The sequence below is a fragment of the Siphateles boraxobius genome, unplaced genomic scaffold (assembly GCF_051911475.1).
Source record: "Siphateles boraxobius isolate OS27281-9 unplaced genomic scaffold, OSU_SipBor_1 111, whole genome shotgun sequence".
Lineage (NCBI taxonomy): Eukaryota > Metazoa > Chordata > Actinopteri > Cypriniformes > Leuciscidae > Siphateles > Siphateles boraxobius.
The window spans coordinates 1,798,885-1,825,495 of record NW_027508713.1 but is presented as its reverse complement, the minus strand read 5'-3'; the positions used below and the strand labels follow the sequence as shown (position 1 = coordinate 1,825,495).

The window sequence follows — 26,611 nt, the reverse complement described above, 5'->3', positions numbered from 1 at the left end:
TGAATAATATGTATGGTATACATCAAATTACAACTACATATATTATTATAATGATTATAAAATCAAATCATATATTAAAGAAAACACAACAGATGTATGGTTGCTCTCTTGAAGTAACACTATTAAGAATCCTCAGATCCTTCAATTAATTATTTGCTTTATCCTTTATGGATCTGTTGTTGGTCATTGAATGTTTTGGATTTGATTGGTGAAGTTTAAAATGTCAGGCCGTTGACTTTACATTAAAGTCTACAAAATGAGACAGTGAGTGACTTTATCCTGCTTATTACACACAGACTTCCCAAATAATACTGAAATACTGTGTTAAAATTATTTTAGCCTATGTACATTCCTAAAAATTCTTTAAAATATTGACATTACAATATAAAAAAACAATCGGCTTAACAAGAGACGGCAGTAATCAGTCATTTACAGGTCCTTCTCAAAATATTAGCATATTGTGATAAAGTTAATTATTTTCCATAATGTAATGATAAAAATTAAACTTTCATATATTTTAGATTCATTGCACACCAACTGAAATATTTCTGGTCTTTTATTGTTTTAATACTGATGATTTTGGCATACAGCTCATGAAAATCCAAAATTCCTGTCTCAAAAAATTAGCATATTTCATCCGACCAATAAAATAAGTGTTTTTAATACAAAAAAAAAAAAAGTCAACCTTCAAATAATTATGTTCAGCTATGCACTCAATAGTCAATACTTGGTCGGGAATCCTTTTGCAGAAATGACTGCTTCAATGTGGCGTGGCATGGAGGCAATCAGCCTGTGGCACTGCTGAGGTGTTATGGAGGCCCAGGATGCTTCGATAGCGGCCTTAAGCTCATCCAGAGTGTTGGGTCTTGCGTCTCTCAACTTTCTCTTCTCAATATCCCACAGATTCTCAATGGGGTTCAGGTCAGGAGAGTTGGCAGGCCAATTGAGCACAGTAATACCATGGTCAGTAAACCATTTACCAGTGGTTTTGACACTGTGAGCAGGTGCTGAAAAATGAAATCTTCATCTCCATAAAGCTTTTCAGCAGATGGAAGCATGAAGTGCTCCAAAATCTCCTGATAGCTAGCTGCATTGACCCTGCCCTTGATAAAACACAGTGGACCAACACCAGCAGCTGACATGGCACCCCAGACCATCACTGACTGTGGGTACTTGACACTGGACTTCAGGCATTTTGGCATTTCCTTCTCCCCAGTCTTCCTCCAGACTCTGGCACCTTGATTTCCGAATGACATGCAAAACTGAGCAACAGTCCAGTGCTGCTTCTCTGTAGCCCAGGTCAGGCGCTTCTGCCGCTGTTTCTGGTTCAAAAGTGGCTTGACCTGGGGAATGCGGCACCTGTAGCCCATTTCCTGCACATGCCTGTGCACGGTGGCTCTGGATGTTTCTACTCCAGACTCAGTCCACTGCTTCCGCAGGTCCCCCAAGGTCTGGAATCGGTCCTTCCCCACAATCTTCCTCAGGGTCCGGTCACCTCTTCTCGTTGTGCAGCGTTTTTTGCCACACTTTTTCCTTCCCACAGACTTCCCACTGAGGTGCCTTGATACAGCACTCTGGGAACAGCCTATTTGTTCAGAAATTTCTTTCTGTCTTACCCTCTTGCTTGAGGGTGTCAATGATGGCCTTCTGGACAGCAGTCAGGTCGGCAGTCTTACCCATGATTGCGGTTTTGAGTAATGAAACAGGCTGGGAGTTTTTAAAAGCCTCAGGAATCTTTTGCAGGTGTTTAGAGTTAATTAGTTGATTCAGATGATTAGGTTAATAGCTCGTTTAGAGACCCTTTTCATGATATGCTAATTTTTTGAGACAGGAATTTTTGGTTTTCATGAGCTGTATGCCAAAATCATCAGTATTAAAACAATAAAAGACCTGAAATATTTCAGTTGGTGTGCAATTAATCTAAAATATATGAAAGTTTAATTTTTATCATTACAATATGGAAAATAATGAACTTTATCACAATATGCTAATTTTTTGAGAAGGACCTTATTATTATTATGGTCATTAATTTGTTTGTCTGCCTCTTTTAGCATCTCTTACTAGCTGTTCAAGTGATCTTTTTCTTTTTGTTCCATAATCTTGTTTAAAATATCACCAATTGGAAAGAGAAGAGGTACAGCAACTTTACTACGTCAGCATATTGTTAAGGAAATCTTAAACCGCTCCATCGAATTCGGTAATCAACTCTCAGGTCTGTTACCAAGTAGTCAGTCAGCTGTGAAGTAAACGCTAGAGATTAAAATGGAGAAACAAAATAGGTGTGCTTTTAATTAAGTGCAGCAGAAAGAGATGTTCTGCCTATATATTTCATGGGATTATTTATAATTATTTGTAATTATTTATTAGTATTTTGTCATCGAAGTGCACCACCATCAAGTCTTTCCACCATCAAAAGTCTCTGTTCTTCATCTTGTATCATCAATACATGTGATGCCATTCTCAGACAGGGCTATTGTTATGTGATTTTTACATTTGGCTTTCAAATAATTTTGAAGTTAGGATAGCATTGGGGTTGTCCTAAAGTTAAGACAGTTTTTAGTTTTTAGTTTTTTTTGTCAAGTTAGGATGCTTCTACAATACCCCGTTTCTATCCGTATTTGAGATAAGATAATGCACTTAAGAAATGTCATTCTGTAAAAGCTTTTGTCCTAAATGAGGTCCTAACCAAAATTGCAATGGTTACCAAACAGATTTCTGTAATATAGTCCCCTGTTTTTTTTTCTGATGATTTAAGATTCTCTGGTTGTCAATCTAACATTCCACAAGCAACACATTGACTTAAATATTGTGCGCATACAGCAGAAATGAAGATTGAATCAGTTATATAGAGTATTTTGTGTGCACTGTATATTCAAGCAAATTCAAGCAAAAAAAAAATAAAAAATCACTTTTGTTTAAAAGAGAAATTTTTATTTCTCAAGTGGAATAGAGAGAAAATGAAATCATACCTCTTTGGTGTCTGTCATATATTAAACCTTCAGTTTGTTTCTTGCTGTAGAAGAACAGATAAGCTGTAAGACTCGCTCACTATCTGAGAAAGACTGAACAGGACGGCGATGTGGGCGTGTCGTTTCTATGGAGAAGTTAACGTCACACTTTGACTTCTGCATGTGTTTCTACACTGATACTGGATCGTCCTCAGCACACTGAACTTGAAGATGTTTCTCTTATTGAACCTGGCTGAATGAACTCATTATTCATAGACGTGACCGGAGCTCAGTGTGTCGAATAAGGAAAACATTTAAAATGTGTTGGTGAGGATCTAGAAACAGTTTGAAACCCCTGGATTACTGGGACACAATCTGTTCATAAATACCCAAGACATTTGCTCACCTGTCCCTTACGAAAGGAAAATATATTTACCAATATATTACTTGAAATATATTGTAATATATTATTTTTCCAATATATTATATATTGGAAATACATGGAATAATATATTAATGATACATATATTATGCAATATATTATTTATTCATGTAATATATTGCTATATATTGCAAAATATACAAAAAATTGCCGCTTTCCATATATTGCAATATATTGAACATGAATATATATGTGTTTATATATCGTAAAATATATGCAATATTATATTTATAAATATCCAACATAATGTATTCCGATTTATATGGGAAAATGTATTGATAATATATATAAAGATATAGTGTAACATGTATGTTTAATATATGGTAGAATATATTTTAAATATATGTACAATTATATGGAAATATGTAACATCTAAAATATATGAATACTTAATAAATATGCAACCTGCAATATATGTGCAAACATTTAAACCACTTAATATCGTGTTCAAAGTCATTATTATTAAAATATAGTAATTATAGTCTACTCTTAATGGTCTTCAGCCAATCGTCAACATAACCACAGGCTCTACTCTTCAGCACAATGGTGACCCCAAAAACTCAGACATACCAGAAAACATTTTAAATTCTAATATAATAGAACATTAAACACTAAAAGATCTCCCACGATATTAATATTAGTTTTCCTTTATTCAAAATACAGTTTTTACATAAAATTTTCTATATTTTCTTGAGCTCTAACACATCCTTTTTAATGTTTAATTCAACAATATACCAATATAACCATTAGTATAACTCGTTCTAGTTCATAACTACAACAATACACCAATATAAAACTTTGTCAACAGATATAAAAAATACAAATAAATAATACAAATAAATAATAAACACTCAGATTTGTCACTCTTCCAAAATTCTTACTCCATCCATTCATAGTCCGCAATTTTGTTAATCAGTGAAAGCACCTTTGGACTGACTGCCAGTCGCTTTCTTGATGCGCTCTTTTCTACTTTTGATCCCTTCCCTGGGTTTATCTTGAAAAGGCATCTGTCGAATAAAAAAAAGGAATAAAAAAGAAGTCTCATACTGTATAATATGCTCTTAAAGGTTGTATCAGCGATTGTGGGTGACGTCACTTCTGTTTGTGTATGAAGCGAGATCCCAAACAAACCAAGTTAGCTCGCTCCTCCCTCCCGGCCATTTCGTGCACAATGAAAAAAACGATCATCCACGCGCATGTATATAAAATCTGCAGTCGAGCCATGTCATATCATACAGCGAGTTTTGCTGGTGCTTCACTGGAAGCAGCAGTATGATAAAACGTACCAGAATCAGTCATATAGCTACAGATCTAACGTTATGGGGAAAACTCATGGTAACAACAGCTATCTGGAATAATATTATAACAGCTTATTATTATTATTCGGCTAACGTTAGTCCTGAACGTAGGCTAGTGTTATTGCTAATAGTACAATGTTATGGCTACACATCAAAGTGGACACATATAACAAACGCAACTCACACACTAAATCCCTACAATCTAATATTCGCTAGAGCTATCCAAGTTTAGTCGAGCTTCACACTTATTTTTTAAAGAATTATATTTTCACACACAGTTCACATACAAAAAAGTCAGCACTAGAAACTACTCACCTGTCCAGAAGAAACAGTGCAACCTCGGCGTCCGATTTAAAATGTATTAATTCTTTGAGTTCTCTCCACCGTTCAAAAGCCTTCCCAATTATTATTCGTTTCTTTGACGAAAAACTACGGTATTCCCTCGCCCTAATCCTCCTCCTCTTCTTGGGGATTGCCTCTTCCATGTTAAATGTATCTGGTCCGTTGATAGCATAGGGTTGATGGACGTTGGCTTATTCTTCAGCTCCGACTTCGCGTGCAGGCGCCGTGCACGAGCGCAAAAACAAACAACACCCGCCCCTGTCGGTGATTGGTTGGAAGTTGGAACACTGTTTATTTTGATTTTGTGTGGTGGTTGTACCCATTTGTTTTTATGTGCAGATCTCAGAGCCTAGGCTGCCTACAGAGACGCGTTTCTTTGACAGCCTGCTTATGGTTCGGACAGCTAGCGGACCGTTAAGAAAGATTAGATGAATGTGATCATTTTTGTTTGGGGCTGAAATCGCTGATACAACCTTTAATATATTAGCAATAAAAGTAGCAGAATAGTGGGAATTTGCACAGGGGATGCTTCTAGTGAACATTGGCAACAAAGATTTGCATGTGAGAGGGTGTTGTGTGTGAGAGACTGTATGTTGTGAGTGTATGTGTATGTTGAGAGCGTGTGTGAGTGTGAGGATGCGTGAGAGAGTGAGTGTGAGGATGTGTGTGAGAGTGTGTGTGAGAGTATGTGAGGATGCGTGAGAGAGTGAGTGTGAGGATGTGTGTGAGAGTGTGTGTGAGAGTATGTGAGGATGCGTGTGTGAGAGTATGTGAGGATGTGTGAGGTGTGAGGATGCGTGTGTGAGAGTGTATGTGAGGATGTGTGTGAGAGTGTATGTGAGGATGAGTGTGAGAGTGTGTGTGAGAGTATGTGAGGATGTGTGAGGTGTGAGGATGCGTGTGTGAGAGTGTATGTGAGGATGTGTGTGAGAGTGTGAGTGAGCGTATGTGAGGATGTGTGAGGTGTGAGGATGCGTGTGTGAGTGTATGTGAGGATGTGTGAGGTGTGAGGTGTGAGGATGCGTGTGTGAGAGTGTATGTGAAGATGAGTGTGAGAGTGTGAGTGAGCATATGTGAGGATGTGTGAGGATGCGTGTGTGAGAGTATGTGAGGATGTGTGTGAGAGTGTGTGTGAGAGTATGTGAGGATGTGTGTGAGAATGTATGTGAGGATGAGTGTGAGAGTGTGTGTGAGAGTATGTGAGGATGTGTGTATGAATGTATGTGAGGATGAGTGTGAGAGTGTGTGTGAGAGTATGTGAGGATGTGTGTGAGAGAGTGAGTGTAAGGATGTGTGTGAGTGAGCGTATGTGAGGATGTGTGTGAGTGTATGTGAGGATGTGTGTGAGTGAGCGTATGTGAGGATGTGTGTGAGTGTATGTGAGGATGTGTGTGAGTGAGAGTATGTGAGGATGTGTGTGAGTGAGCGTATGTGAGGATGTGTGTGGATGCGTGTGAGAGGGTGAGTGTGAGGATGTGTGAGAGAGTGAGTGTAAGGATGTGTGTGAGAGAGTGAGTGTAAGGATGTGTGTGAGAGAGTGACTGAGGATGTGTGTGAGCGAGCATTTTAGAGGATGAGGGTGAGAGAGTGAGTGTAAGGATGTGTGTGAGAGAGTGAGTGTGAGGATGTGTGTGAGAGAGTGAGTTTGAGGATGTGTGTGAGAGAGTGAGTGTGAGGATGTGTGAGAGAGAGTGAGTGTGAGGATGTGTGTGAGAGAGTGAGTGTGAGGATGTGTGTGAGAGGGTGAGTGTGAGGATGTGTGAGAGAAAGTGAGTGTGAGGATGTGTGAGAGAGAGTGAGTGTGAGGATGTGTGTGAGAGAGTGAGTGTGAGGATGTGTGTGAGAGAGTGAGTGTGAGGATGTGTGAGAGAAAGTGAGTGTAAGGATGTGTGTGAGAGAGTGAGTGTGAGGATGCGTGAGAGAAAGTGAGTGTAAGGATGTGTGTAAGAGAGTGAGTGTAAGGATGTGTGTGAGAGAGTGACTGAGGATGTGTGTGAGAGAGTGAGTGTAAGGATGTGTGTAAGAGAGTGAGTGTAAGGATGTGTGTGAGAGAGTGAGTGTGAGGATGCGTGAGAGAAAGTGAGTGTGAGGATGTGTGCGAGAGAGTGACTGAGGATGTGTGTGAGAGAGTGAGTGTAAGGATGTGTGTAAGAGAGTGAGTGTAAGGATGTGTGTAAGAGAGTGAGTGTGAGGATGCGTGAGAGAAAGTGAGTGTGAGGATGTGTGCGAGAGAGTGAGTGTGAGGATGTGTGTGAGAGAGTGAGTGTGAGGATGTGTGTGAGAGGGTGAGTGTGAGGATGCGTGAGAGAAAGTGAGTGTGAGGATGTGTGCGAGAGAGTGAGTGTGAGGATGCATGAGAGAAAGTGAGTGTGAGGATGTGTGAGAGAGTGAGTGTGAGGATGTGTGTGAGAGAGTGAGTGTGAGGATGTGTGAGAGAGAGTGAGTGTAAGGGTGAGTGTGAGGATGTGTGTGAGAGGGTGAGTGTGAGGATGTGTGTGAGAGAGTGAGTGTGAGGATGTGTGAGAGAGTGAGTGTGAGGATGTGTGTGAGAGAGTGAGTGTGAGGATGCGTGAGAGAAAGTGAGTGTGAGGATGTGTGCGAGAGAGTGAGTGTGAGGATGTGTGTGAGAGAGTGAGTGTGAGGATGTGTGTGAGAGAGTGAGTGTGAGGATGTGTGTGAGAAAGTGAGTGTGAGGATGTGTGAGAGAGTGAGTGTAAGGATGTGTGTGAGAGAGTGAGTGTGAGGATGTGTGAGAGAGAGTGAGTGTAAGGGTGAGTGTGAGGATGTGTGTGAGAGGGTGAGTGTGAGGATGTGTGAGAGAGTGAGTGTGAGGATGTGTGTGAGAGAGTGAGTGTGAGGATGCGTGAGAGAAAGTGAGTGTAAGGGTGAGTGTGAGGATGTGTGTGAGAGGGTGAGTGTGAGGATGTGTGAGAGAGTGAGTGTAAGGATGTGTGTGAGAGAGTGAGTGTGAGGATGTGTGAGAGAGAGTGAGTGTAAGGGTGAGTGTGAGGATGTGTGTGAGAGAGTGAGTGTGAGGATGTGTGAGAGAGTGAGTGTGAGGATGTGTGTGAGAGAGTGAGTGTGAGGATGCGTGAGAGAAAGTGAGTGTGAGGATGTGTGCGAGAGAGTGAGTGTGAGGATGTGTGTGAGAGAGTGAGTGTGAGGATGTGTGTGAGAGGGTGAGTGTGAGGATGTGTGTGAGAGGGTGAGTGTGAGGATGTGTGTGAGAGGGTGAGTGTGAGGATGCATGAGAGAAAGTGAGTGTGAGGATGTGTGTGAGAGAGTGAGTGTGAGGATGTGTGTGATAGGGTGAGTGTGAGGATGTGTGAGAGAGAGTGAGTGTGAGGATGTGTGAGAGAAAGTGAGTGTGAGGATGTGTGTGAGAGAGTGAGTGTGAGGATGTGTGTGAGAGAGTGAGTGTGTGGATGTGTGTGAGAGAGTGACTGAGGATGTGTGTGAGAGAGTGAGTGTGAGGATGTGTGTGAGAGAGTGAGTGTGAGGATGTGTGTGAGAGAGTGACTGAGGATGTGTGTGAGAGAGTGAGTGTGAGGATGTGTGTGAGAGAGTGAGTGTGAGGATGTGTGTGAGAGAGTGAGTGTGAGGATGTGTGTGAGAGGGTGAGTGTGAGGATGTGTGAGAGAAAGTGAGTGTAAGGATGTGTGTGAGAGAGTGAGTGTGAGGATGTGTGTGAGAGAGTGAGTGTGTGGATGTGTGTGAGAGAGTGACTGAGGATGTGTGTGAGAGAGTGAGTGTGAGGATGTGTGTGAGAGAGTGAGTGTGAGGATGTGTGTGAGAGAGTGACTGAGGATGTGTGTGAGAGAGTGAGTGTGAGGATGTGTGTGAGAGAGTGAGTGTGAGGATGTGTGTGAGAGAGTGAGTGTGAGGATGTGTGTGAGAGGGTGAGTGTGAGGATGTGTGAGAGAAAGTGAGTGTAAGGATGTGTGTGAGAGAGTGAGTGTGAGGATGTGTGTGAGAGAGTGAGTGTGAGGATGTGTGTGAGAGGGTGAGTGTGAGGATGTGTGAGAGAGAGTGAGTGTGAGGATGTGTGTGAGAGAGTGAGTGTGAGGATGTGTGAGAGAGAGTGAGTGTGAGGATGTGTGTGAGAGAGTGAGTGTGAGGATGTGTGTGAGAGGGTGAGTGTGAGGATGTGTGAGAGGGTGAGTGTGAGGATGTGTGAGAGAAAGTGAGTGTGAGGATGTGTGAGAGAAAGTGAGTGTAAGGATGTGTGTGAGAGAGTGAGTGTGAGGATGCGTGAGAGAAAGTGAGTGTAAGGATGTGTGTAAGAGAGTGAGTGTGAGGATGCGTGAGAGAAAGTGAGTGTGAGGATGTGTGTGAGAGTGTGTGTGAGAGTATGTGAGGATGTGTGAGAGTGTATGTGAGGATGAGTGTGAGAGTGTGTGTGAGAGTATGTGAGGATGTATGTGAGTGAGCATATGTGAGGATGTGTGAGGATGTGTGTGAGAGAGTGACTGAGGATGTGTGTGAGAGTGTGTGTGAGAGTATGTGAGGATGTGTGAGAGTGTATGTGAGGATGAGTGTGAGAGTGTGTGTGAGAGTATGTGAGGATGTGTGTGAGTGAGCATATGTGAGGATGTGTAAGGATGTGTGTGAGAGGGTGACTGAGGATGTGTGTGAGCGAGCGTTTTGTCCACCACTGTGTGCTTAGGAGGAATTGTATCCTATAAATAAAACAGTAAAATTCTGTAAAGCTACAATATATGTATATATATATATATAGCACATATATTGCAGTATATTAAAGCATATAAAGACAAACTATTACATGTAAAAATATAGTGACTTTTTTGGTCTTGATTGCAATATATTTGTTTTATATCTATCAATATATATACATATATGGTCTATGCATATATTGCAATATATTGGAAAATATAAATATTAAATCCCATATATTGAAATATATTGCCTAATATATCACATGATATTTTCCAATATACTGCAATATATTTTTGTTTCGTAAGAGGTGTGTAATTTAACTGGATCATGTGATGGTGGGATTTTCCAAAAGTGGGTGTGGTTAAACTAAAATTCAGAAGTGGAAGGAGCTTCTGCTCTTGATGACAGTTCAGAGGAGGTGAAAGAAACATATACAAATATCATCATTATTAAAGGTGAGTTAGCAAATAAAATAAAAAAACATTCAATTTCTTTAAGTTTTCTTAGTAAGAACCATGATCAGCAGATTTCTTTTGACATTCTCCACTTGTAACAGTTGTTCAATCTAATTATCAATGGATTTCTCAATTGAACTAAAATGAAAAATGTAAATGATATATTACAATTTTCAGTATACATTGAGTTGATTTATAATATTTGTTTTTATTCCTTCATTTAGAGTGTCCATCAACAAACACACTTATCAGTCCTGTGAAACTGTTGAATCTATAAGTTGCTTCAAACTCTTGGGAGAGAGCTGGGCTTGAGTAACCATGACCTGACTGCGTACAGACTCAATGGAGCGGGACGGGCTGATATATCAGAGGAAGCATCAGGTAAGGAATACGTTTAATGAGACTGTTTCATTACATCATCTCAGACACACACACACACACTTACACACATTCAACACCACATTCACTGAACCCCTCTGTGCTGTATTTTGGTTTATGGTTTTTCAGTATCTATGTTAAATAACAAACAAACACTGATTCAAAGACACTTTAGTCTCGTGATCATAGGCATGTGTTTTACGTCTCTGGTGTGATGCTTGTGTCTTTTTTTTTTTTTTTTTGCTTTTCATGTGACTTATTTAACCTGAGTATTTACTCATATTCATCTGAGAATGCAAAAAATGCAAAACGAGTGTGCGTGTGTGTACCTATATGGGCAACAAAGGTTATGCTGAAAGGACTTTGGACACTTTACAAGTTAAAATGTACGTCATTAAAGAGATTACCTAACACCCTGAGCATAAAACACTGATTCGAGTAGATTGGCTGTTGCTTCAGATACTGTTACGCGCTCCCTTTCTGGTCTAGGGGCAACAAAAAGTAACAAAAAGTTTCAGGGAACCAGTGAGAGAATTCCCATCTCCAGGTCCCAGGACAAGCTCAAATTACAACACCAGTTTGTAAAATAAAACAGTGGGGTATAAAGAAGACTGAGAATGGACAGGAGAGGAAACGGCCAAAGTAGCAAACAAAATAAATTCTTACTAAGGGTTTTTAGAAAAGTAAACAAAATTATCCCAATAAAGATAAACAACCAAATAGTGTATTAACTTAAAGGAAAAACCTTTAAGGCCAGGCCAGCTCTACACAGATAAAAAAAATAAAAAAATAAAACGTCATTCATGTGTTTTTACTGACTTCTTTACTTTCAGTTTTGTTAAAAGTGTTACACTTACACTTGGCAAAATAACTGCATCTCCGCAAATCTAATATAAATTGAATATTTAATTCCCACGCTATATGCAAATTCACGTTCACGTCAATGAAAACAAGATATGAGCTGCATTTTATTTATAATTAGCTAATTTCAAGAGTGGTATATCAACACTGGTAAGATAATTTTGTGTCACTACTTTAAATGAAGACAACTGTGTGTTGAGCTTCAGAATGTAAGCTGAACTTTCAGTTTCATTTGCGGCGGTTTGCACGTCGGCTTGCTGAAGAGGGCATTTGTCTCACGATTGGATAGCTTTCCAATCAGAGAAAACACATGAAGTGACCAGGTAGTTTCCACATGCATCACAGTCATTTAAATATGCATGGAATGTTTAATAAGGACTCTATACACTTGTTTGAAATTTATAGCATTAACTATTTACAGCGGAACGAGCTGTAAGCGGCCAGTTGGATAACTTGTTTGGACGGGTGCGCAGTGGTCACGCTAATGGTTTGTTAGAGCTGCACGCTTCTATTGACTTGTGCAGTTTAATTCTCGCACTTTAATATCATTAATAACTCCAAACTTAATAAAACAAGCTGTTACTACGAGGAATTATTTCATCAAAATGTAGATCTGTATGCAGGTGGGAGGTAGGCTACTTTATCTGAATGAAATACATACACCTCTCTCGCGCTAACTGCAGAACCGCAGAACCGCAGAACTACACGTCATAGCAGGACAACAGCGCGAGCCTAGCAGTCTGATGCCGGAAGTGGGCGCGGCAAGGCATTGCGCTACTTTCGTGTTTTGGAACGTTTTAAAGTTTAAAACAACGTTATTATAAAGACTTTTTTTAAAACGATTTAATTGAAAAGATATATATGTATATATATATATTAGAGGTGGGCATAGATAAAAATTTTTAATGTAGATTAATCTCACTGTAATCTTGGAATTAATCTAGATTAAAATGGCTCATTTGAATTCTGCCGAAGGCATTCAGAATATGTGTGCTACCCAAATAATGACTAAAAGTAAGTCTTTGAGAATAGTTCGCCTCGCGTAGGGATGTGAATTTCTGCCAAAAATGCCATTCGACAATAGAGGAGCAAAAGTCGAATATCGTTCGAAGAAAAAAAAAAAAAAAAGAAAAAAAAACGCACACTCACAATGACAGAAAGGGAGGCCAATTTCATCTTTACCGATTTGTCATCAAACAAACTGTTTATTAATTGAACAAGTAACATGTTTTCGTCGTTTTTTTTACATAGTAGGCTAATTGGAAGAAGAAGAAAACAATAAGCACGACGTATAGGCTACAGTCCGTTTTTGCATCGCCAAACCAGATGCTCGTTAGATCAAAAAATAATGTCATATGTTATAATGATTTTATGTGAACCTGCCTTTACCGGCAATAGCCTCCTCCTTTTTAAACAAATTAGTTTTCAATCAATGTAAACAATTCGTGTGACTATGCCCCTGTGCAATAAACGCACATTACCGCGGGATGGCAGGTGTTCATTTCATAAACTGTACACAATGGTAACCTTAGCTTATTTAACCTGTTAACCTTTGCCAGTGCGCCAACGCTCTGAAATTAATGTATATGTCCAAAAAAACCGGATAATGTCATACTTTTTAGTAGTACTATCGTGGCGTAATAATTTGTTTGGTTGTAAAATGTATTACCTGAATGAAATGAAATGAAATCGAATGTATCGTCCTGTGGGATCATTCATTCACAGACAGCATACGAAGATGTTCAACTAATAAATATTTTCATCGCTGGCAAAAATGTGATGCATTTGCAGATTTGCTTTCACTAGACTAAACTAGATCCACTGGCACTTCATCCAATGCTCTTGATGTTCTTAAATCTTCCAGTTACGAATCCGAGTCGAGTGTGATTGAACGCGCTTCAGACGATTCAGTGCGTGAGGAACTGAACAGATCATTCAGACTGTTTCGCGAACCGATTTAGACAGATCTGCCAACTTGTTTGATGAAGTCTTTGAACAGAATCGACTCAAAAGAGTGATTCATTTGTAAATTGAGCATCGCTCATGCTCATACAAAAGATAAGCCCCGTTCACACTACACGCGACCAAGCAACGCGATACCATTCATTTCAATGGTGAGCGGGCGACTTCCGGCGACACGCGCGACAGCGACCGTTGGCGACCGGATGGGGCGTGTCTGGCGACGCGACAAAGTTGAGATCTGTTTAACTTTATGCAAATGGAGAGCGACTTTCGGGAGCGACAACCAATAGGAGTGGAGCGCGCATGATCCTTCTCCACATCATTGGATGTCATTCATAAAGGCAACCAGTAGTGGGAACGCCCACTAGCGACCTCATCGCCATCCACTGGCGACATGCAGCGACAAAGTCGCTTGTAGTGTGAACGGGGCTATACAGCGCGCTTGGAATAAACTCATTTAACAACATGTAATTACATTAAAATAAAGTAACGAGAGGAACGTCGCCCAACGTAACATGTAGTAAAAGTATACACCTTGTGTCCCTGACAGGAAAATACCCTGCTGCGTGATCTGTGACAGTAGGCGCGGCGTCAATTATGTCAAATATAGGCTATACACATGGAATTGCGCGAAAATATAACGATATTCGAAAAATTCATTTTATGATCCTAACCCAACTTTGAGAATAGATTAACGGCGATATTTTTTTTATCGCCCGATAAGAGTCTCGATAACGGCCCACCACTAATATATATATATACATATATATATATATATATATATATAAAATAGTAGGCCTATAAAAGATAAGAATTATGTTCTGTCCTATTAACAAAAGACAATATAGCCTACTAGTACTATTAACAAATGTTAATCGTTTTTTAAAAGTTAAAATTATACTTTATCCATTTGTTTTGTTGTGTCAAATGACTAACAATGTAAATTGAACAAAGCTTAAAACAAAAACAAAAATAATACAATGAAAACAAAGCTTGAGCGTTTGAACATTTGATTTAATTGAAAATAATTTTTAATACTCAACCAACAATTTTTTTCATAGACCATACACAACAATTATATGATGAAATGTGAAATATGACGGGGAAAAAAGGAAACACTCAGTTCCTGTGCTTCAGTGTGTAACTCCAACCCTACCCAAACTTATCCCTGTTGTGTGTTTAAATGTTTAATTGGATGCATTCATAGATATGAAATATTATTATAACAAAATACAAATAAACAAATATATATAATTGTCTGTGTTTTGTTAGCTTAAGTTTCAGTTTGCATTGTTTGTGTAACCTTTAGACGTTAATGAAGATAAATAAAATAAAAACCATCTAATTCCAAAGGGACTACTATGTGTACCTTGAAATGCAATGTAAGTCACTTTGGATAAAAGCGTCTGCCAAATGCATAAATGTAAAGTAATATCTATTGCCACTGTATATTAAAAAATAACTCTAGATGTCCATACCTCCATGAACAACAGCCTTTTTAAAGTGGATTTTAATAAGATTATTCAATTTGTCCCGTCTTGTCGGTTTAAAAATACTGCTATCACAAAAAGGGCAGTGAGTATTTCTGCAGCATGTTGTGCATTGCTCCAAAGGTGGTAGCGCTGAACCTCTCTGAATCATTATGTACTTCTATAGGTGAAATAAAATACAATTAATGCAGTTAATTTAACAAATGCTGTAAAATACAACGCCAACAATAAATTAAATCACAAATCATGAATATGTAACCTAACAAAGTGATACAATCCAACTGTAAAATAACAATACATGATCAAGTACCTTCGTCACAATTATTATAGCACTTTTTACAATACAGATTGTTTCAAAGCAGCTTTACAGGGATAATAGGAAAATAGTGCAACAAAGTTTGTCTCTGCAGATCTAGAACAAAATAGTGTCATAATACAGCTTAAGTAAGTTCAGTGTTGATTCATTTATGTTGTAAAAAAGTTATTAATTCAGTTAATTCATCTATATAGCCATTCTGGAGAAAACAGTGATATCATCGTCTAGCTCAGTTCAGTTCTCATATAATGGTGTCAATGACAGATTTAAGTTAGTTATTGTTGAATATTAACTTACAAAATACTTAGAGCCGTTTTGTATAAGCATATAACGTTAAGTATGTTGCATCCATTAAAGATAGAACAACTTTTTACCTTCTTCTTTTCCTTGTTCTACCGTGTGCTCCGCCATAGTTAAACATGAACTCCACCCACTTCCGGCATCAGACTGTTAGGCTGGAGCTGTCGTCCTCACACTGACGTATGGTTCTGCGATTCTGCAGTTGGTTATTATTGCTCGAGCTTGCTTGCGTGTCAGCGATTAACCCTCCGCGTGCCAGTGTTACCATAAACTCACATAGAAGTTAGCACACAACACACCTCCTTTAGTGTTCACTTAATCACTACAACATACACCACAAATACAATGACAGTCTCTCTCCTTGTTTAAAACTGTCTGGGTTCTTATATACTGATCCACTCACACCTTAACGAGGCGGAACACAAATCAGGTGGACTTAACAATACTGATTCCATTCTCTGAATACACCTTTGATTGTATCTTATACTTTAGTAGATATATTTTAAAGGGTTAGTTCACCCAAAAATGAAATTTCTGTAATTAATTACTCACCCTTATGTCTTTCCAAACCCATAAGACCTTTGTTCATCTTCGGAACAGAAATTAAGTTAATTTTGATGAAATCCGAGAGGTTTCTGGCCCCACATAGGCAGCAATGTCATTACAACATTCAAGGCCGAGAAAGGTAGTAAAGACATTGTCAACAGTGGTTCAATAGACAAGTGGTTCAATAGACAATAGACAAGTAACATTCTATAACTTAAAACATGAAATAAACTTGAGTAACTTCCTTCCTACTCCTGCACTCAGCAATTCAAAACTTCAGATCAAACAATCAGTGAAAGCAATGGTTCACCTGAGCAAAACAAAATGTTTCAAACATTTTAAAACAAGAATTGTGAATGGCCGCTTATTCAAACGAGTCAGCAGTAGCTGAATTTTCTCCATGTTACATCTCAAAAAGTAGCTTTTTGTTTCAATTCAGAAGAAAGATTTAAAATCTTTCTTCTGAAAATTAATTTTGTCATGCTGAAAACGATCAATGCTGGTCCCAATTCCTGTGAGACGAGTGTCTTCACTGGTTCTGTGTCTGTTTTTGTTTATTTATATATCTCAGTGCTGTTTTGATGACTGACTCACTCTTAAAACAGACTGACTGAGCTCTGAATTCTGTATCTGTTATCTCTTCATTAGTATACACATTCATCTGGCAGCCTTTATTTCATTGAACTAATGTTGTGTTCTTCATTTTTAAATCTGTCCACAGCAACATTGCACATCTGACTACACCTTTTCTCTACATTTAAGTGGCAAAACACTCTCAAATGTTAGATATACTGTAGCACAGCATTTAATTTTCCCTCATTGTCGATCACTCATTACCTGATCGCATTGCAGCAGACATTTTATAATCCAAATAACATTTGTGCACACAGATCCACATGTTAAGATCTTTTTTCTTGCCCTGCAGAAGTGAATCATTGAAGGACAATGGCATATGTTAAGGAGCTGCTCGTGAATGCACTGAAGGAACTAGTCAAAGATGACCTAAAGGAGTTTCAGTGGTACCTGAAGAATCATGAGTGTGTTTCAACTTCTGAAATGGAAAACACAGATGTTTTAAACACTGTGGACAAAATGGTGGCACGTTTTGGACAAGAAGAAGCTGTGAAGATCACAGTGAACATCCTGCGGAAGATGAACCAAAACCTTCTGGCTGAACAGTTAGAGAACAAACACAATGAAGGTAACTAAAATCTTTACAAGTGAATGGTGTAAATGTAGAGAATAAAGTAATAAATGAGTTTCAGCTTAAACTCTTGCTTGGCCAGTGTGTTTGTGTGATTTTTGTTACTGCATTTTCATTTTGTTTCATCTCCCTCGTTCACAGTTCAGACTGAGGGCAATGTAAACGCTTCTGCCACTATTGGAGCTGCTTCAAAACAGATCTTGGGTAAATAATGACCACTATCTGTACATGGAATTATTTATTTACTCCATATCAAGGTTTATTCATATTTGAGTCAAATAGTCTTTTTTTTGCGTAAGAGAAAATATGCTTACAACAATTACAGAGGTTCACACAGAGGTTAGATTTTTTCACATAGCAGCAAAATAGACTTAAAATACTTTTTACTTTTTCATTTTTTCATACAGACTTAAGAAATATGAAAAAATAAAATGTTAAATGTCTTCTTTTTTATGTGTCCAATTACAATTGAAATAAAACATTGTGCTTTTGTAATATAAAGAAAATAAACAGGGTGTGCTTTCTGGCTCTCCGTCACCGTGAACTTTTTTTTTGGAGCACGTCTCTAAACTTAAACAAAGCTCAGCGAATACTATTCACCCAGGCATGAGCTATATATCTTTATTATAATTTAAGTGTGTACATTTAAATGATCTAATTCATAACAAAAACAAATATTCTCTGCTTATGTTATCTATATGAAAAGAGAGAGATGTCAGTCGTTCTCATTTCAGGTCATTATAGCTTATTATCTTTTAATGTGACCACGTCCACTTTATGAAAATACAGTATGAGAATTAACTACACAATTACTGGAAATGTTTACCTTGGATATTATACAATTTGCAAGCAAAAATACAAGTGGAAATTTACTTTTTTTTTCTGAGATGTGAACCAATTTTGTATATATATATATATATATATATATATATATATATATATATATATATATATTTTTTGTCATTGCATTCTTTCTTGTGGCTCAGTGACACACCTGTGTGAAAGGCTCATTATGCAGCTCATTATGCGGCTCATTGTGCAGGTCATTGTCTTCGCAGGTGTAAATCAGAATATTCACGCCCCCTCGCATATTGCCTTTCCAAACAAAAAGTGTCTTACAAAATTTAAATCAATGTATTGTTTTATGTGAATGATTACGCAGGATGATTTTCAGATCATTTTGAAGCAAAAACTCTAGGTGACAACATCCATTAGTCAAAAGTCTGGTGGACACATATTTAGTATGTGTTTTGTGGCCTTACACTCACCTAAAGGATTATTAGGAACACCATACTAATACTGTGTTTGACCCCCTTTCGCCTTCCGAACTGCCTTAATTCTACGTGGCATTGATTCAACAAGGTGCTGAAAGCATTCTTTAGAAATGTTGGCCCATATTGATAGGATAGCATCTTGCAGTTGATGGAGATTTGTGGGATGCACATCCAGGGCACGAAGCTCCCGTTCCACCACATCCCAAAGATGCTCTATTGGGTTGAGATCTGGTGACTGTGGGGGCCATTTTAGTACAGTGAACTCATTGTCATGTTTAAGAAACCAATTTGAAATGATTCGAACTTTGTGACATGTTGCATTATCCTGCTGGAAGTAGCCATCAGAGGATGGGTACATGGTGGTCATAAAGGGATGGACATGGTCAGAAACAATGCTCAGGTAGGCCGTGGCATTTAAACAATGCCCAATTGGCACTAAGGGGCCTAAAGTGTGCCAAGAAAACATCCCCCACACCATTACACCACCACCACCAGCCGGCACAGCGGTAACAAGGCATGATGGATCCATGTTCTCATTCTGTTTACGCCAAATTCTGACTCTACCATCTGAATGTCTCAACAGAAATCGAGACTCATCAGACCAGGCAACATTTTTCCAGTCTTCAACTGTCCAATTTTGGTGAGCTCTTGCAAATTGTAGCCTCATTTTCCTATTTGTAGTGGAGATGAGTGGTACCTGGTGGGGTCTTCTGCTGTTGTAGCCCATCCGCCTCACGGTTGTGCGTGTTGTGGCTTCACAAATGCTTTGCTGCATACCTCGGTTGTAACGAGTGGTTATTTCAGTCAAAGTTGCTCTTCTATCAGCTTGAATCAGTCGGCCCATTCTCCTCTGACCTCTAGCATCAACAAGGCATTTTTGCCCACAGGACTGCCGCATACTGGATGTTTTTCCCTTTTCACACCATTCTTTGTAAACCCTAGAAATGGTTGTGCGTGAAAATCCCAGTAACTGAGCAGATTGTGAAATACTCAGACCGGCCCGTCTGGCACCAACAACCATGCCACGCTCAAAATTGCTTAAATCACCTTTCTTTTCCATTCTGACATTCAGTTTGGATTTCAGGAGATTGTCTTGACCAGGACCACACCCCTAAATGCATTGAAGCAACTGCCATGTGATTGGTTGATTAGATAATTGCATTAATGAGAAATTGAACAGGTGTTCCTAATAATCCTTTAGGTGAGTGTATTTCAGAAACTTTAGTTTTTTCAATAACCATGCATAAACATTATTCTCTCAAAAATACAAACATGTACATACATGTTGCTCACATATTATGGTAGCCCTGTTTGTGCTAAATAGAGTGTAATTACACCTTTGCCATTAATATGTTTATAAGCAACTGAAAAAAACACAAATGTCAGGGCATGTCAAAACATCTCAAGGAACGAGAAACTGCTCACATGCAAATTTAACAGTGCTGTGGGGTTTTCTCATACACCAGGTCCGTTATTGACAACTTATGATAACTTTTGATTCAGTTCTGTAAGGATCACCCATTTGTACCAACAATGGTAGCCAGTTGTGTGGGCCAAGGTGTACTGCATGTAGGTCGTTTACTTAAAGGTGCAGTAAGTGATTTCTGAGAAACACTGTTAAAGTGGATCGGAGCAAGCACCGCAACACAACTGTAGCCAATCAGCAGTAGGGGTCGTGTCCATTCATGATGGTGTAGGAGAGAGAGTGAGCAAGAGGGAGATTTGAAGAAAAACTGTGGAAAGAGAGATGGCTGAGATACATTACAAAATAGAAAATATCAGAGGAATATCACTGGAAAAAGAAGAATTATGACCAGGCAAGAGCTTTAGGACACTTGTTAATATTGGAAATATTAATATTAGCTTTCCAGCACTGGAGAGACGGGAAGCGGGAAGGCCTGAATACAGATGCGAACAGTGGTTTTGCTATGTTTCACAGAACCAAGATATGCTGTTGTTGTAAATGTTAGCTGTAGTAACAGCACATTTTTAAATGTCATTGTTTGTCCGGAGTTGGTGTGCTGCTGGTGAGTTTACCGTTCTGTTTACATGGTGGCTGCTGGCTCTTCTTCTTTCTCACTGGTTTGTGTGTCACACGTTTACCAATCATAAGCTGCAAAAGTGGCCATAATTCAATTCCTTGGCTACTTGAAAGTGCCGGAGTAGGAGTTAAAATACTCCACAAAATGACGAACAGGAAGTATAGTTCCTTGTGAAAAAAGGACAAAACAGATATGTTCTTAGTTCCAAAATATAAATACCAAATTTATAAACAAACTTATTTCAATCCAAACAGTTCATAGTTCTAAACTGAAACTCAGTGTTTGAGATTTTTTACTTTATTTACTTTTTATTTTGCTTTTCTCTTTCTCAAAGGCTCAACTGCAGAGGACAGTAAAGCTGATCCTCATTATTACAGTAAGATCAGCCTCAGACTGAGGAACAAATTACAAGAGGACTACAAGCGGATATTGGTTGGTAATTCTCAGACAGGTCATCGGCAGTACCTGAATGATATTTACACTGATCTATATGTGGTGGAGAATGAAACTGGAGGAATAATGATTGACCATGAGGTGAGACGGATTGAACTAAATATCAGCCAATTTACTTTGAAGGACTCAGTGATCCAGTGCAATGACATATTCAAAAAACATATGGGTCATCAAAACAAAAAAGTGCTGACGATGGGAATCGCAGGAGTGGGAAAAACTGTCTCTGTCAATAAATTCATTCTTGACTGGGCTGAAGGAAATGAAAATCAGAATATACTCTTCGTATTTCCTCTCCCATTCCGTAAATTGAATATGATTACAAAGAAATGCAGTCTCATGGATCTGCTTCAAGAATGCTTTTTTAGTGGTCCTGAAGAACTGCCATCTTTTCCTGAAGGTGACTGTAAGGTCCTGTTCATCTTTGATGGCCTGGATGAATGTAATTTCCCTTTGAGATTTAATGAGAGTGATGAATTTACAGATGTGCATGTAAAAACAACAGTGAGTAAAATAGTTACAAACCTGATCAAGACACATCTGTTTCCCTCTGCTCTCATCTGGATCACATCCAGACCAGCAGCAGCCGGTCTGATACCCCGAGACTACATTGATCAGGTGACAGAAGTGCGAGGATTCAATGATGAGCAAAAAGAGCAGTACTTCATCAAAAACAGTCCTGGGGTTGCTGGAAACATCATCTGTCACATCAGGAAATCCAAGAGCCTGTACATTATGTGCCACATCCCTGTCTTCTGCTGGATCTGTCTCACTGTTCTTCAGCCTCTACTGACTCAAGAGGGCAATGACAAAATACCAACAACTCTCACTGCAATGTACACAAACTTCTTACTTTCTCAGAAGCAAAAGATGAAAAAATACTGTGATAATCCTGAACTTAATCCTAAAGCCAAGTCTTTTGATCAGGTTATTCTGAAACTTGGAAAACTGGCCTTTAAACAGCTACAAAAAGGTAATCTGATTTTCTACAAAGAAGATCTCGAGGAGTGTGGACTAGATGTCAGTGAAGGGTCAGTGTACTCTGGGTTATGCACTCAGATCTTTCAGAAAGAAAGGGCTTTTTCAATGAGAAGTGTTTACAGCTTCGTACATCTCAGTGTTCAGGAGTTCCTCGCTGCTCTCTACGTGTTTTTCAGATACAAATGTTTTGGAAGTACATTTGTATTTCTTCAATCTTGGACAGAAAAACTGAAATGGGGTACCTTCAAAAAGTCATTATTTGACTTTCATAAGGCTGCAATCAACAAGGCTTTGCAGAGCAAGAATGGACACTTGGACCTTTTCCTCAGGTTCCTGCTGGGTCTCTCACTGGAGTCCAATCAGAGTGAGCTGAAGGAACTGCTGCCCAGACTGAAACTAAAAACCAAGAATGTCAAAGACATTGCTGATTATATCAAAAAGAAAATAGAGAAGGAAAAACAGGTAGAGAGAACTATCAACCTATTTTACTGTCTGAATGAACTGAAAGATGACTTTGCAGAGGACATACAGATTCATCTGAGCTCAGGAAATCTTTCAGCAAATCTCTCCTCTTCTCAATGGTCGGCTCTGGTGTTTCTGCTCCTGATATCAGAAGAGACTCAAGAGATGTTTGAACTGCAGAAATACAGAAGATCCGATGAAGCATTAATGAGACTGCTACCAGTGATCAAAAATACTAGACGAGCACTGTAAGAGTCATCTTTATATTTATTTACATACATGGTTAGTCATTTATTTGGTCTCTAAATATACAGGGTGATATGGGCCAAATTGTAGACCAAGGATGCCCAATACTCTTCCCAGAGATCTACCTTATTGCATAGTTCAGTTACAACAATTTCTAGAAACATTAGTGTATTAGACAAATTTGAATATTTACTGACAGGTGTTTTGGAAGATCTTAATTAGCTGGTTCAGAGGTGGTTGAACTTGAACTTTCCATTTTTTACAGAATGGTAGATCTCCTGGAACAGGACTGGGCCCACAGTAATGAATAAATGTAAAATCTTTGTCTGTGATATTAAATGGTAATGGATCTCTATTTTCTGGCAAGTTATCACTTTTTTGAATAGTTTGATTATTTTTAATTGTATCATAAATGTCGCCACATTGCTTGGTACATAAAATATTGAATAAACTGCCCTTCTTGATCTTGTCACATAAACAGTGATGTTTAATTAAGTTATAAGTTTATTTTACTTTTAATACTTAAGTACAATAAAATAAAGATGATCAAGTGCCTTTGCACTTTTATTATAAAAATGGTAAAGTATAAATTATACATTTGTGTTAATTTTTTTATATTAGGGTATCTGGCCAACACTGATAAGTTTTTGTTTTCCAGTTTACAGTCCTGTAATCTCACTGCTCAGTGTTGTGAGTGTTTGTCATCAGCTCTACAATCCACAAACTGTGTCCTGAGAGAGCTTAATCTGAGTAACAATGACCTGAAGGATTCAGGAGTGAATCTGCTTTCTGATGGACTGAAGAGCCCAAACTGTCAGCTGCACGTACTAAGGTTCGATATTGATTGGAGTGTAAATGAATTTATTATGTGAAAATGGACAGTGTGGAGTGATATGAGAGATACATGGGATTGTTGGGTCAGTGAAAAGTCAGTATACAACTGTATTTTATCACAGAATAACCCCATTGATTAATTGCAATCAAAAGTTCCTTTTTCTGTGATGATTTGTATTATGTATATATCAGGAGTCATACCAATTTAGGGAAAAAAATGGCAACGCAAAAGTCAAATGAGGAGATATTATTGTCTGTTTACGTTCAATTTGCAAATCAGTATTCAGTATACACTACTTTGTTTTATTTTTCATATTAGATTACCATGTTGTAATCTTACTACTCGGTGCTGTGAGAGTTTGTCATTAGCTCTTCTATCCTCAAACTGTGTCCTGAGAGAGCTGGACCTGAGTAACAACGACCTGCAGGATTCAGGGGTGAAGCTGCTGTCTAGTGGACTGAAATGTTCAAACTGTCAGCTGCACATACTGAGGTATTTAACTGGTCTGTTTATTTTGGGAAAAACTGGTGTAGTTGGTGTGTGCTTAACACTGCTCTCTACTGCCCCGTTTTTAGATAATTACTCAAATGATTCTGTAAATTTGCAGTAATGACTATATTAGATTTAGTGATTTTCTTTAAAAAAAAAAAGAGGCATACTGTTTTTTATATTTATTTGCATTGTAATATAATATTTAAGAATTTGGTTAAATAGTAGTCTTTAAGTTTTTAAATAGTTTAAAAACCCAAAGTGTCTGCGTTTGAAAGTTGAAGACACAAATTTAAGTTGTGTCTTCAACTTAAATAGTTAAGTTGGGTAACTTATTATAGCTAACTGTTTACGTGAGATTGTAATGTGCTGGCAACGTTTGCTGATAATATACAATGTTTGCTATAATCACCTTTCACCTCCATGTCTATGGCTTTTTAGCTGATTTGGTGCAAATAATATCTGATTATAAACGTCCACAATAAAGCCCTCCACATCCATCTTTGTAACACAATCTGTATCACAAGGCTTAGGCATAAGCAGTTCACCATTTGGGAAGCACTTTTTAGATTACCTGAGTGTGTGTGTGTGTGTGTGTGTGTGTGTGTTTCTGTAGGTTGTCTGGCTGTATGGTGACAGAGGAAGGCTGTGGATATGTGTCCTCAGCTCTGAGTTCAAACCCCTCACACTTGCAAGAGCTGGATCTGAGCTACAATCACATAGGATATTCAGGAGTCAAGCTGCTCTCTGACAGACTGGAGGATTCAAACTGCTCACTGCAGATACTCAAGTATGCCAAAGACTAATACTGACATGCTGAACATGTGTGTGTGCATGTACATATCCACATTAATGCGTATTTGTGTGTTTATAGTGTGGATCATGGAGGAGAGTTCAGGATGACAGCAGGACTACGAAAGTGTATGTCTGCATACATGCACACACTCTGAGTGATTGTTGTGCTGTTGTGTTATAGATGTTTCTCTTTTCTTGTGTTCAGATGCCTGTGATCTCACACTGGATCCAAACACAGCACATTCCCGTCTCATTCTGTCTGATGAGAACAGGAAAGTCACATATGTTTATGGTCATCAGCCGTATCCTGATCATCCAGAGAGATTTAAGAACTGCGAACAGGTTCTGTGTGGGGAGAGTCTGACTGGACGCTGTTACTGGGAGGCTGAATGGAGCGGATATAATGCTGATATATCAGTGTCATGTAAAGGAGTCAACTGGAAAGGAAGAAGTGTCTTTTGGTTTGGCTCCAATGACAATTCCTGGAGTCTGATCTGCTCTGATTATAAATTCTCTGCCTGGCACATTAAAAAGCGAATTGCCATACCAGCCCCTCCACCCTTTTCTAATAGAGTAGGTGTCTATCTGGACGTGTCGGCTGGCACTCTGTCCTTCTACAGCGTCTCTGACGCACACACACTCACACACTTACACACATTCTACACCACATTCACTGAACCCCTCTATGCTGGATTTAGGGTTTATTTGAACTCTTCAGTGTCTCTGTGTCAGATTAAAACTTAGAGAAGCACACCCAACATATCTATCCCTATTTTAAACAACATCCCTATATTAAACTGCCGAAACAATGCAAACATCGACTTGGAGATGAACATGATTGAATGAGGACAGAGTTATATGAGAACAGACAGAACTCTGATTGAATGCTTGTTCACTCCAAAAAGCATAACTATAATGATAGCTTGTACTAACTATCAACAAACAATAATGTTGTTTCTTTTAAACATACTCTGCGGTTATGTCATAATTGCAGCACACATTTTAAAATAGCAAGGATTTTGATTGGCTGTCAATGTATTTATCACTCATCAGCTGAAATATTGTTGTAAACTTTGCTATTCTTGGAGTTGGAATGATTTTAAATGTTTAACATTCTTGGACTGAATGGGCATTAGAGTTTTTATCAATTCCTAACATCCTTTTGTCCAATCTGTAGTCATGTTTTAAAAACTCTAAACACAATTAGCACAACATCCGTTTGTTGTGACCATACCATTTACACAATTCATGTTGTTTTCACACAATATGCTGTCAGTTAACACGTTTCTAAAATGATTAAAAGAAACATTAAACAAATACTGAAATTGCTGATTATGTTTTTTAAGGAGATCACTGAAATATTGAGAAATAGCTGATACCAATCTCACATGCAGGCATAGTCAGTCGTTGAAGGTCTTTCCATTACATGATCAAGTACTGTAAAAAAAAGACTATTGAATGATGTAATTTTCTAACCCAAACTTTGACTTAACTTATGAGAAATAATTACAAAAACAGCATCGTTCACATTCACCACAACTACATTTTCCAAGCAGGCATCAGAGGTTTCCTAGTACAGCAGGTTTCCATCGATTTTGAATATATAGACAGATCTAGCCTTTCTCAACTTTGCAAAACTAACCAAGCTTGGTCAGGTCACATAGATATTTCAATTTCATCCAAAAACTAATTGATTAATTTACATTAGTGGTGAAGAACTGTTTTTAAAAAACTGGATAAAAGGATTAAGTTTAGGTCAGTCGGATTTAAGGTGTTTTGTATACTTTGTCACTGCTGCAATAAACTTTTCGGCATTGA

General features: G+C 38.5%; 1 protein-coding gene across 1 annotated transcript; it reads left to right on the top strand.

Annotated features, from left to right (window-relative positions):
• Window positions 1-10,075: 10,075 nt before the first annotated feature.
• Window positions 10,076-26,611, top strand: LOC143705708 (NACHT, LRR and PYD domains-containing protein 3-like). Its single transcript, XM_077197514.1, has 10 exons — window positions 10,076-10,162; window positions 10,387-10,543; window positions 16,941-17,216; window positions 17,361-17,423; window positions 20,870-22,676; window positions 23,333-23,506; window positions 23,828-24,001; window positions 24,615-24,788; window positions 24,873-24,919; window positions 24,999-26,611. Exons 3-10 carry the CDS (start codon window positions 16,961-16,963, stop codon window positions 25,535-25,537), a joined length of 3,234 nt encoding a protein of 1,077 aa, XP_077053629.1. The 5' UTR covers window positions 10,076-10,162; window positions 10,387-10,543; window positions 16,941-16,960; the 3' UTR covers window positions 25,538-26,611.